Below are 12,772 nucleotides of genomic sequence, written 5' to 3'. Positions count from 1 at the left end.
GGTGGTGCACCCATCAACAGAGAAAGATCTCAGAGGCTTTCTGGCCTGCTTTGTGAGACCCTGTCTCAAAATGGTCTTCTGATTTCCATACATGTGTGTGTTCCTTCCTCTCCTAACATCAGACATATATACACATAAGGTGAAGTGATTGAAGAAATAGTCTGACTTACACACATGCAAAAGATGTCATAGGCATTTAAGGGGTGACATTCTGATTTGATTCTAAATTATATTCATTAGCTTAAACCATCAGGAAAAAAAAAAATCAGGAAATTAGGCTGTAGCTAAAGCTAGGTTCTAAAGTCTGAAGTGTCTGCAAGTGAGTATAAAAGGCCCCTGCACTCAAAAGTGCTCACCCAGGTCCCAAACTCCATCACTACCTGGGTTGTGCTGTGTGTTATGGCCTCAAATCAGGTTCATTAAGAGTCCTCCTGCCGGGCGGTGGTGGCGCACGCCTTTAATCCCAGCACTCGGGAGGCAGAGGCAGGCGGATTTCTGAGTTCGAGGCCAGCCTGGTCTACAAAGTGAGTTCCAGGACAGCCAGGGCTATACAGAGAAACCCTGTCTCGAAAAACCAAAAAAAAAAAAAAAAGAGTCCTCCTATCTTGGACTGGAGAGATGGCCCAGTGGTTAAGAGCACTGACTGCTCTTCCAGAGGTCCTGAGTTCAATTCCCAGCAACCACATGGTAGCTCACAACCATCTGTAATGGGATCCAATGCTCTCTTCTGGTGTGTCTTTAGACAGCTACAGTGTACTGATATACATAAAATTCTAAAAAAAAGTCCTACCTCAAGCTGCCAGCTTCTTTAATCTCAGCAGCTGGGAGGCAGTGGCAGGTGGATAGAGTGAGTTCCAGGACAGTCAGGACAACATAGAGAAAAACTGTCTAACCAGAGTCCTATGTCAGATGATTAAGGGGCAGAGGGATAGAAGACAACTGATTTCCCTTCAGGGACACACACAGCATGTACACTCACTCACACCCCACAACTGGCCAAAAAGGAAGCTTAATCAAGGAGATTGACAGTTATATTCAAGAAACCCAAATTAGCAAAACAAAAGCATAGAAAGGGCACAGAAACTTACAACAGGAGATGGTGACATTTCTTATTTCCCCCTAAAGTTCTTAAGTTTTCTTGTACACAAATAAACTGTAGAAAAGTCTGGTCAGTGAATCTTGAATACAACTGCTGAAACTGATTTGTGACACCTACACACTAGCTTAGCTGCAGTAACTGTGGGTCATTTCGGATTCCTCCTCAGCTCCTGGACACATGTGCAAATCTATTCACACCAGAACTGCCCTTTCACTCTCTGGATTTCATCTCCAGTTTCAGATGTCTGAGGTTGAAGCCTGACATATTTTTTTTGGGGGGGGTGGGGGGGTTAGATACACAACTACACACCGTCCAAACAGCACCAATCGGCTGTTTGTTGGTAGTTAAGCCTGAGTTTCATAAGGATAGTAAAACTAAGGGATCGATGAAGCCTGAAGACAAATTCAGGACAGGAAAGGGAACAGTCAGGTTCCCAGTGGCTTTCCTCACTGGAAAACCAAACACGTATTCTTCCTCCAACAGTCTTGTCTGTGCTTGCATGTCACTGCACCTAGTAAAATACAGTAGTCCTTTATAACAACAAATCTGCCTAGAACTATGCACAGAACGCTGGCGGGATCACTGCTTGCTCTTCCTTTTTCTCGGTCTTTTTTTCCCAGGGCTTGCAGATGCTGGGGTCTCCTGTGTGTCTTCTTTCACTGGGAGCACAGGCAGCTTGAGAATGATTTCATCATCTTTATCGCCACTGACTTCCATCACCTGCGATTTTCGCCTCTCCAAAAACGTCGGTGTACAAACTGGTGTGGGACCCTGAAAGCAAGAAGAGCACTATAGTCTAGGACTGTACACAGGCGCTAGGAACACAGCCCAGAGTCACTACTGCCCTAGTGTTCACCCAACATCACTACCTTCTTAGCCTTTACCAGGAACACACGACACCTCCACCCTCCTAGTTTTAAGGTGTACCATGGGATCTATTTTCAGCCTGTTTTTATTTCCCATTGACACAAGGGAAGACCCCTTTTCCTCATTCAAATTATGCCTACAGCAACTGATTTCCAGAATGCAAAGGCATGCTCACCTGGCTGTCCACAGACGACTTCTTCCTCCTAGACCTCTTACGCTTCTTAGGAATGTTATTGGAAATGCCCTCTTTCATCATCTTCTCCTTTCTCCTAGGTATGCCTGAAAGCCCTTCTTTTTGGTCAGGTAAAACCTGAAGAATAAAGGCTAGGATTTAACACTTTGCTTATTTCTCAGCTACAGGCGCATGTTACAGTTGTATGCCTATCTTTAAACTGCCAGTTAGCTGTCGTCAGCAAGGCACAGGCTGTGCTTTCCCCAGGTGTTATGGTGCATGTCTATCTCAGCCAGGTTCACACCACAGCTTGTCCTCAAGTTTTGACACAACACTTCTGTGACTTGAGACTGGGGCAAAAAAGCAACAGACACCTAGATTCTGAGGAAGGCATAATAAGCTTGGAAATAGATGTCACCTCACCACCAACTAATTACAATTTTGGGAAAAAGGCTGACAGGTTCTATGGAAGATAGAAAACATTCTTAAGATTCAGTCAAGGAAACCTTCGGCAACCCTAGCGAAAGACATCGGAGACTCCTTAATGTAGTAGAGGGGAAAGTGCAGCAAGGCTTCCTTATCTCCTTTCCTAACTAGCAAGGGAGAAATGCCTCTGCTAATTCACTTCTTGTTCCCGTGGTTGCTGAGGTCCAACCTATACACAACACAATCAATCACAGAACCCATGCTCACCTGATTCACTCTGACTGAGTTTTATGACTATTTCCAGTTTGAAAGAACATGAAGCAAAAAGCATGTTCTAAAATGACAAGATAATGAAGATCAAGGGGCTGGAGAGATGGTTTAGCACCGGCTGCTCTTCCAGAGGACTAGGTTCAATTTCCAGCACCCACATGGTGGCTCCCAACTGTGTGTATGCAAGCCTGCTTTATTTCCCGTGGACAAAGTCTTTCCCAGGACTGGAAGCTAGACTGGTGGGTAGCAAGTATCACATGTCCATGATCCCCCTCTTCCAAGGGTCACAGGCATGAACATGAACATACAGCATGAACCTGACATTATGTGGGTTCTAGGATTTGAACTCAGGACCTTATATTTGTGTAGCAAGTGCTCTTTCTCAATGGGCCAGCTCTCCACATGATTTTAGGATTTTAAAAATCCACAATGCAGGGCCCGAGAGATGGCTGAGCAGGTAAGAGCATGACTGCTCTTCTAGAGGTCCCAAATTTAATTCCCAGCAATTACATGATGGCTCACCACCATCTGTAATGGGATCTGATGTCTTCTTCTGGTGTGTCTGGAGACAGCTACAGTGTACTCACATACATAAATAATTCTAAAACAAAACAAAAACAAAAAACCTCAAAAAACTCAAACACTCCCACAATGCAGGAGAGCAGGTCTAGTGGCATAAGCCTTCAGTTCTAGCATCAAGGATGCGATGTGGGAGGCAGGAGGACGGGAGGTTTATCTTCAGGACTGTAATTTAGGGGTTTACTGTGTAACACTGGGACTCCCCTTTCAGCTACATTAAGATCATTAGATCTTAGAAAAGTCCCCCAATAAACACCAAAACACCCACCAACTATATGAAGTCTTTAACAAAATGTGTAGTAGAAATTACTTACTTTATTCAGATAATTTACCTTAAAAAAAGCCTTTTTTGATTACTTTGTGCGTATTTGTGAGCATGTGTGTGGTGCTCCGAGGACTACTTTTAGGAGTCAGCTCTTTCCTTCAACAATGGGAGAGTGCTTAGTGGCTGAACTAGGCAGCCAGGCTTGGTGGCAAGTGCTTCCTTCCAAGTCTTGCCAACACTCCTCAAAGTATTTCTACCAGTGGCCATTATCCAGATGATCTTACCTGGTTACCCTCAGAATCTCTATGAGTGACAGCAATGTTCTTTGGCTTAGGTAGGACCTGCAAATAAACAATTTGCATATTTATCAGCTATATGCATATGCTGTAGCTGAATTCCTATTTTAAGCATCAGTGTCCAATTGCCAAATGGGCTGAATGTTACCAAGGGCAAGATTTTGCTGTAACCTGGGTGAGTATATAACTTGGAAGGCTGAGGCAAAAAAGTCTCCAATTTTCGGGAAGCCTAGATCATGTAGCAAGACCTTGGTTTAAAAAATAAAAATAAAAAACAGCTAGGGACTAGAGAGATTGTTCAACAGTTATGAGCACTGACTGTTCTTTCAGAGGAAACAGATTCAATTCCCAGCACCCAAATGGTGACTTGCAACTATCTGTAAACTATAGTTTTAGCGTACCTAATGCTTTTCTGGTCTCCAAGGACACCTGGCAACCACTTGGTGCACAGGCAGGAAAGTATACTGGGGGTAAAAACCTGGCAGGGGCCTGGGAATGAAGTTCATACAAAGTAAAATACTTAAAGCTCTGTGTTATACCTCCAGGACTGCATGAACCTGGAATCATTACATATGTCTGAAATCCCAGCACTTAGGAAGCAGAGGCAGGAAGATCAGAAATTCTAAGTTTGATGCCAGCTTGGAATGAGAGACTCATTCTTACCAACATCAACAATAGTAGCAGCCACTTGTATAGGGCTGTAAGCAAGCTCATCTGTCTACTCAGGATCCCAAGACACAGAGGCAAGAGGATCTATGATGAAGGCTTGCCTGAGCTACAAACTACATCCAAACCAGTCCATGCAACTCAGCCAGGTCTTTTCTCTAAAAGCTGTTTGAGGGTGGGAGGGATGGATGACGTATGCTCAGTGCCCTGGGTCCCATCCTCAGTACCAGACCCTTGCCTAGCATGGGCAGACTCCAGCCTGGCCACCATCAACCAAAAGAGCCGCATATACAAACTAAACCCAACCTAGCGTGTGAGGAGCACTGAGGTAGAGTCTGTATCATCAGACATGGGCTACAACTAGCAAGGCAGGAAGCTCACCCCTAAGAGAAACCACCAAGAAAACTGGAAAAGGATGTTTACCAGTGAGGGAAAACTATAATCAATCCCCTTTGCAGCTAGTTTCTTCCGGAGTAATTTTTCCTTCTTCTTAAACCTATACTCCATCTTCAACATCTGCAAATGTTGTCGTTTCTGATTATAGCGCTTCACTGCTGGAAATGATGGCTGGTGAAACAGAGCATTCCTCTGCCTAAAAAGGTCTTTATGGACCGTTTTTCGTGGCATAAATTTACCTATAAAACAAAGAGAAAAGGGTCTTCTAATTTTATATTTCCCAGAAAGCCATTTCTTGTGGTATGAACTACCTATATGACAGAAATAACCTTTAAACATCAAACAATGATTATTGTCTATGCATGTGTGTGGGTTCACACACCCTGCCCACGGAGGCTGTGGACAACTTTGTGGAGTTGGTTCTCTCTTATTTTGATGTGGGATCTGGGGAAGGAACTCAGACCATCACACTTTCAGAGCAGCTTGACCTGCTCAGCCACCTCTCCGCCCTCTTCTTTCTCTCTTTTCTCTTCCTTTCCTTCCTTCTTTTCTTTTTTAAACACAGGGACTCACATAGCCTAAGCTGGCCCTAAAGTTGCCTAAAATGACCTTGAACTTAAGGTCTTCCAGCTTCCACTCCCCCAAATCTAGGCACTAAAGGCTTGAACCATCAGATGCAGTGTATGTGCAGCCTTGTACACGCTAGGCCAGTACTCTACCAGGTAAACTACACTCCTAGTCCCCGATAATCCCACTCTGTCCTGGACAGGGTAAGGATTTGTGGCAAGAGTCAAAAAACCCAGTAGAACTCAAAGCCCTTTCTGGTATCTTCCTCAAGCAGGACAGAGCAGAGCACCAATGCCCTCAGGTTTCTGCTCAGTCGATTTCTCCCAACAGGAGCCAGGCTTTCTACTGAACATGGAACACCATGACCATGACCATGTCTCCCATGGTGACTGGAACTGGGAGAACAAGTTACAGGAAGCCCTGTGAACCTGTAAACTGGTCCCAGGGCAGGGTACACTCTACCATGGGCGTAGGCAGGCTGCACACTTAGGTCTACCTTCCAAAGACAGAGATCTGGATGGTGATGCCACAGGTTTCCTGTGACGGACACAAAAGTTCACAGTGTCTCTGTGGTAAACAACTTACATGTGCATCTGTGGGTGAGGCGTCTGTGCAGGGCAAGGAGGACTTTCTACTCTCTTACTCTCTGTTTCACTTCCTTCAAACTGCCTCTTACTGAGCCTGGAGCCGGGCTACGGCCAGGGCTGCACCTCCCTCACTGAGTCTGATCTTGAAATGCGATTCTTTACTTTTGGTCTTGCCCTGTGTAGACTCGGCTAAGAGGCTGCACCCAGGTCTCACAGACCTGTAGCCCATCTTCTGTTCCCCATTTGAATCCCCTAACATCCCAGTAACTAAAGGTTAGTGACCTCTGGTTTGGCATTCACCACTCACTGGGTAAGAAATGACCTCAGGCTGCACTGCCATCCTTTTCCTGGCTCACACCTATCTAACCCCCAGTTTTCTTTTCCTTTTTTGACATAAGGTCTCTACAGAGCATTGGATGCCCCTGGACTTAGAGAGATCAGCCTGTCTCTGCCTCCCAAGTGCCAGGATTAAAGGCATGTGCCACTTATGCTGGGCTTTAATCCCACCAGTTTTCAATTTGAGCAGAATTCTTTCCAATCACACATTAAAGATGGGTCAGCTTCTCTTCCGAGTACAATGTCACAAGTAACTTTGTAATCCCACCACAGTGCAGAAAGGTCAGAATACTTACATGATAGAAGTCTTTCACCAAAAAGGTAGTTATCCATTGTTTCTGCAACTATCTTGGCAACATCCTCAGACTCAAACTCCACAAAGGCATAGCCTTTGCTGTTTCCAGTCTGTAACAGAAAAACCCACAAAAGAGCCGTTAAGTCTAACTATCACCAAGCTCCTAACAAGCCCCAGTTGAAACTTTTACTATTTCAAAGCCGTTGACCCCTGCCCCCATCCCCCAAACTAACACACAAACAGACAGATAAGACAGTCACAGCTTGGAACATAGATTTTCTGGTATCTTTAAAATCTGGCTTAGTATGATACATCCCTGAGTATTCTGGCTACAATGAATTCAGTAGTACTCGCTGGTGGTAAGAAGGCTATCTTTTGGGCTTTCACAGTTCTGGATTTGTCTACTCATTTCTCATTTCACACACCAGCGAGGGCCAAAATTTTTTTTTTTTTTTTTTCCCATTAAAAACCAAGCAGTCTGGGTAATCCCAGACTGGAATCCCAGTTACACAGGAGGCTGAGGCAGGATCTTGTGAGTATAATGAGGACAGTCTGGGCAACTAAGTAAAACTGTCTCAAAATAAAATAGCAATGTAAGCCCATGCTAACCTATTGTGCTTCCCCACGTTCAGTCCCCAGTGCCTGAGGAGAACACAGGCAGCTCGACCTCACCTCACACATTAAGGGTGGAGACAACCAAGCCTCCAGTGTCATGAGACCAAGGAACTTGCCCTGATTTCCACAGCCTAGGCAAAGGAACTGGCCTGGACTTCCTAACCCCTGTACCAGCTCATGAGTGGATTCCCACACTCAGAATGGTCCTAAGTATAGGGTGGGTTCTGGAGTTCAAATGTCTATACTTCGATCCTGGCACTGACCTGTGTTAAGTAACAGACTGTCATTCCATGAATTAAAAAACTCTCATCAGGATGCCATGAAAATACCAATGTCCCAAAAAGCTCAACAACATATTACAAAAGCAAACAGCAGCAATTCAAAGTTAATTTCAGTTACACAGACAGAGTAAGGCCAGGTTGAGTATCAACCACCAACCATCTCCTACCAGCACTTCCAACCACACCAAAACAACAGACTACCACTGCAAACTAATAGATCCTTTGAAAGGGAATTTGAAAGGACATGCCATTCCAAGAACAAAAATCAAGGGCAGTGAAATGACTCACCAGACAATGGCACCACCTACCAAGTCTACCTGACTCCAACCCCAGGAAACACAAGGTGGAAGGAAAAAAAACAAACTAGCTGATTTCTACATTCACTCCTGCTCCATTCTAATAAATAAAAGTAATCAAGAAAGAAAGAAAAGAAGCCAAAAAGCCAAGGGCTGGATGCCCAACACAGACAAAAAGGTGGGTTTAAGCCCCAGCACCATAAAACAGGCAAAAATCAGAGTTATGAAGTAGCAATGAAATACTTTTATGGTTGTGGGCCACCGCATGAGAACTGTATAGAAGGGTTGCAGCATTAGGAAGGCTGTAGGGGCTGGAGAGATTGCTCAGTGGCTAAGAGCACTGGACCTGGGTTCAATTCCCAGCACCCACATGGTGGCTTCAATTTCCTAGTTCAGAAGCTCTGATGCCCCCATTCTGGCTTCTGCAGGCACTAGGCATGCATGTGGTTCACAAACACATAGACAGGCAGAATACCCAGACAGATAAATAATAAAAATTCCCTTTAAGCCAGGCATGGTGATGAGTGCCTATAATCCTAGTAATTGGGAAGCAGAGGTAGGACAGCTTCAAGTTCAAGGCCAGCCTGGTCCAGGTAGCAAGTCTGGGACAGCCAGAACTCCACAGTTAATCTCCGACTCCAACCAACCAAATCAAAACCTAACACTTTAAAGGTACTTAGAAGATGTAAATCTAAAAACTTGTTGAAATACATGGTCTTTGTCATGCAGGTGATGGCTCATCCTAGCATCTGAGCCACTCCTAGGCTCTCAAGCTGGAACCAAGTTTCTGGAGTAAATATGGACTCATTTTTCACTGCATCTCACTAGCTGAACAGTGAACAAAGATTGCATCTCCTGGTAGCTGTCAAACAAGTGCAGTAATACATCAAGAATCAGATGTATTTGGGGAGCAACCTCCATAGCAAGTGATGAATAGCTATCCTATGAGACTGTAGAGTCTACAGGATTTAGAAGCCATGACCCAGGCAGAGGAAGTGGCTTCTAAGATTAGCAGGAAGCTGGAGGAACTGAGGAGAAACACTTGACAAAAGGGAAGAAAGAGGCTGCTGGCTGTGTTGGCCATGGCACCTGCAAGAGACGGCAGTTACATTCCAGACGAGTTCCAGGAGACTCAGCGACCCACAAAGAAAGCGCCAAAGCCCACGAGCCTCCTCAGGACAATGCAAGACTCGTCTTCTCCTTCCCCACACGCAAACAAAAGAACAGATGGGACAGCACAAGTCTCCCAAGAGGAAGAATTGCTCAGGGAACTAGGAGAGGCAACCAGCGGGAGGAGTCCCAAGGCGAGGAAATTCTCTTCCAGGGAGGAATCAGTTGGCAGTAGGCCTCAAGAAGGTGGTGGTATCACAAAGCGACAATTCCCATCCCCTGACTTAAACCCCGGTAAAAGCAAATTCACAAAAAATGGTTCCTGTGGTTTTAGGGGATCTATTAGAGAAACCTTACATAAGTTCAAATGAACAAACTTAAGTTCATTAACCCCAGGGTTAGCAGTCACAAAATAAACATGATCTACTTGTCTGTGTAGTCTGAGGACGAGAAGCAACTACCTTAGTTAAATGAACACTTAGAACACTGATTCTGCTCTTGAGGTTGTTTTAAATTTCAATCCTTGCTGCCCAATTTTCCCGAGGGAAGCCCTGTAAGCAACGTGTGGCTGTGCCCTGTAAGCACATCCAACCCTCAGCCTGTCGGGTGAGCTCCCAGATAGAACCTTCTAACAAAAGGTAAGCCAACTCCAAGCATGAAGTCTCAGTGCTGTTCCTCAAGACGCTCCACCACCTTGTCTGTGCACAGGCAGAGGCTGGAGGATGCACAGTACCTTCTATTCTCTCAAGACAGGACTTTCTATTAAGCTGGTCGCTTGCTCTTTTGGCTTAACTGGCTGGCAACAAGTTCTACAATCAGTGGTTCCAGCTTCCAATATTGGGGTCACACCTGGCCTTTCACTTGGTGCTTGAAGAAGGTGTGTGTGTGTACGTGTTCCACTTCATGTTTATGGCACAAGCGCTCGGACCTCTGGGCATTTCCCAGGGTGTCTCTGTCATTGGCCTGGAGCTGGGCTCAGCTGGCTGGTTAGCAAGCCTTACGTTCCCAGCACTGAGATCACATGCGCATATGACCGTACCTGGCTTCTGACCTGGGTTCTGTAGGTTGACAGTTATAGACTGAGCTATCTCCACAGCCTCACGATTTCCTGCTTTTTATTGAGATAGAAATCCACACTATGAAACTGTGACTGGCCTCAAACTCAGAGGTCTGCCTGTCCCTGTCTCCTGAGTGCTGGGACTAAAGGCATGGACCACTACACCAAGCTTACTTTCTTGTGATTCCACTGCAATTTGTAAAATCACTTTACTTATATTTACTTTATTTAGAGACAAGCTCTATGTAGCTGTGGGTATCTCCGAACTCATGATGTAAACTAGGCTGGCTTTAAACCGATTCACCTGCCTCTGCTTCCTGAGTGTTGGGATTAAAGGTGTGTACCACCATGCCTGGCTTGTGAAAAGATTCCGGGTAGGAACTTTATAGGTAACAACGCTGTGCCTATGAATACAAAGGATGACATACAATTGACAAGCAAAATATACATAGTTGAATTCAGGAACAGAATCTTACCCGCTTACTTCTAGACAATCTGAATCTGCTAATGTTGCCAAACTGGGCACAGTAGTCATAGATGTGGCTTTCAGAAAGTGTTGAAGGTAGGTGGCCCAGATAAACTACTCCACGGTTAAGTTTTTCTTTCTTCTTTTGCTGAGGCTAAAACAGATAAACATTTTAAAAATACAAACTCATACTACACCAAAACGTGTGTGCGTATACGCATTTTTCTGAGCTGGATCTCACTATGGAGTCTTGGCTGGCCCAAAACTCACTACGTAGACCAGGCTGGCCTCTAACTGCTGAATGCTAAGATTAAAGGCCTCTATCACCATGCCCTGCAAAGGTCTTTATTTTTCAACTAAAGTATGTTGCCATTCCGTAACCTTAGAGTAAATTAATTCTAAAGTCTTTTTCTTTTTTTTTGAGACAGTTTCTTTGTGTAGCCCCAGCTGTCCTGGAGCTAGCTCTGTAGACCAGGCTAGGCTCAAACTCACACAGATCCACCTGCCCCTGCTTCCTGAGTGCTAAGATTAAAGGTGTGTGCCCCCGCCACCCAGCTTCTTAAAGTCCTTTCAGAGGCTAGGTGGAGATCTGCCTGCCTCTGCCTCTCCAACACTAGGATTGAAGGTAAAAGTCACCTTGCCTGGCCTGCAACAAATTTTCAACACCATTCTTTCCCCTTGGTTCAGGAACAAACTCATAACTCTATCAGGGCAGAAACTGAAATACTCGGTGTTTGGTATCTCTCTTCCCTTAAGCCCTTGCTGAGCAAGGCTGAGGCTTGAGTTCAATCACACAGAGCCAGACTCTGCAAGAGACAGATTCCCACACACGCATGCACCATGATGCACACCAAGGCACACACATGTCCACACCCACCTGTCCCTACAAAACAGTCAGCACACCATGTGTTTAAGAGCTAAATGGACAAGCAAGTAACAGTCTGTCATATTCAGAGTAACACTCTGAACCCAAGACCTTCAACTCTGAATGCAGTTGGCAGTTTATTACACCGAATCTTAACTGTTTCCGGTTGTTAACCTTCACGGTGCAGACTCTCCTTCTCTGTCACCATACTATTACCCCAGACAACAAGAACCTGTTTCCTGTCAGGTAGGGTACAGGGTGACCTATAATGTATTCACGAAGTGGATATAGGGGGTTCAAGACCTCGACTGCACAGCAAATGTGAGGTGAGCTTGGGCTACAATAAACCCCACACTGACACTGTAACAAAAGCGACCCTCCCAAAAGACCCCCAGGACAACAACAACAACAAAAAAGAAAAGCTGTCGTTCTCTCCAATGCACTCCAATGGTGCAAACCAAAGGGAATATAAACTTCCGTTAGGGACATTGCATGCAAACTGAACTCGATAGGTGGACAGGTTGAAGCTCTATTCTGAATTCTGACCCTGAGCTGTTTTCTGACTCTCGATCCTCCCAGGACGTGGGCTTCGGAAGGTCTACTCCGTCTTCTAAGCACTACAAGCTAAGGGGACATAACACACCTTCCGAATGCTGCGGTAGACCATGAACCCTCATTTTGCGGGCCAAAGCGGAAGCGTGGCAGCTTTAACACATTCTGAGATCTGGGGGTGCCATGCTCCCACACGTGGTACCCCTCCTCCTTCACCTGACACCGATTCCTGACCTGCCTCGGTCCCCTGATTGGAACCATCTCCCAGCCCGTGAGAGGTTGGCTCCCGAGCCAGCCCGTCCGCCCCGCGCCGCTCACCTTCTTCGTGCGCCGTTGGATCTGCGTCAGAGCTTTCTCAAACTGCGAGTCTTCCTGCGGGTTCAATGCCAGACTCGGCTTCGCGGGTTCTGCTAACCCGGCCATGCTGGAGAACCCCGAACAAGTCAGTCCACGCGGAACCCTCGGAAGTGACGTTCCCTTCGCGTCTCGGAAGCGGAAGTAGAGGCGGAAGTGTAGCAAAAGAGCAGGCCCCGGTGTCTAGTATTGGGGCAGCTCGAGCGCCACCTACTGGCCACAAACTAAAAACATTTTAAATCGGATTAAGGCTCCGTTGGTGAAGCGCTTGTTCTCAGTCCTAGGTTTGAAACCCAGTGCCTCATGTGACTGGAGCCACGCCCCCTGCCCCCATCTGTAATCCCAACACTTGGGA

At 45.8% G+C, this 12,772-nt stretch overlaps 1 protein-coding gene across 1 annotated transcript; it reads right to left on the bottom strand.

The window, feature by feature from the left end:
* Positions 1-1,013: 1,013 nt before the first annotated feature.
* Nifk (nucleolar protein interacting with the FHA domain of MKI67) lies at positions 1,014-12,536 on the bottom strand. Its single transcript, XM_021163082.2, has 7 exons — positions 12,382-12,536; positions 10,657-10,800; positions 6,823-6,931; positions 5,064-5,275; positions 3,963-4,019; positions 2,142-2,276; positions 1,014-1,870 (listed from the first exon to the last, which is right to left on the bottom strand). Exons 1-7 carry the CDS (start codon positions 12,484-12,486, stop codon positions 1,679-1,681), a joined length of 954 nt encoding a protein of 317 aa, XP_021018741.1. The 5' UTR covers positions 12,487-12,536; the 3' UTR covers positions 1,014-1,678.
* Between the last annotated feature and the right edge of the window lie 236 nt (positions 12,537-12,772).

The sequence above is a fragment of the Mus caroli genome, chromosome 1 (genome assembly GCF_900094665.2).
Source record: "Mus caroli chromosome 1, CAROLI_EIJ_v1.1, whole genome shotgun sequence".
In the NCBI taxonomy this organism is placed as follows: Eukaryota; Metazoa; Chordata; class Mammalia; order Rodentia; family Muridae; genus Mus; species Mus caroli.
Note: the sequence above shows the minus strand (reverse complement) of the source record. Positions and strands in the feature narration are given on the sequence as shown.

Bases quoted from the DNA above. Each gene is read 5' to 3' on its own strand.
- Nifk (XM_021163082.2), bottom strand. From the start codon at position 12,486: ATGGCCGGGTTAGCAGAACCCGCGAAGCCGAGTCTGGCATTGAACCCG. The intron at 10,801-12,381 runs GTGAGCGGCGCG...TATCTGTTTTAG, and splicing joins TCCAACGGCGCACGAAGAAG to CCTCAGCAAAAGAAGAAAGA. The intron at 2,277-3,962 runs GTAAGATCATCT...TTTATTCTTCAG, and splicing joins GAGATTCTGAGGGTAACCAG to GTTTTACCTGACCAAAAAGA.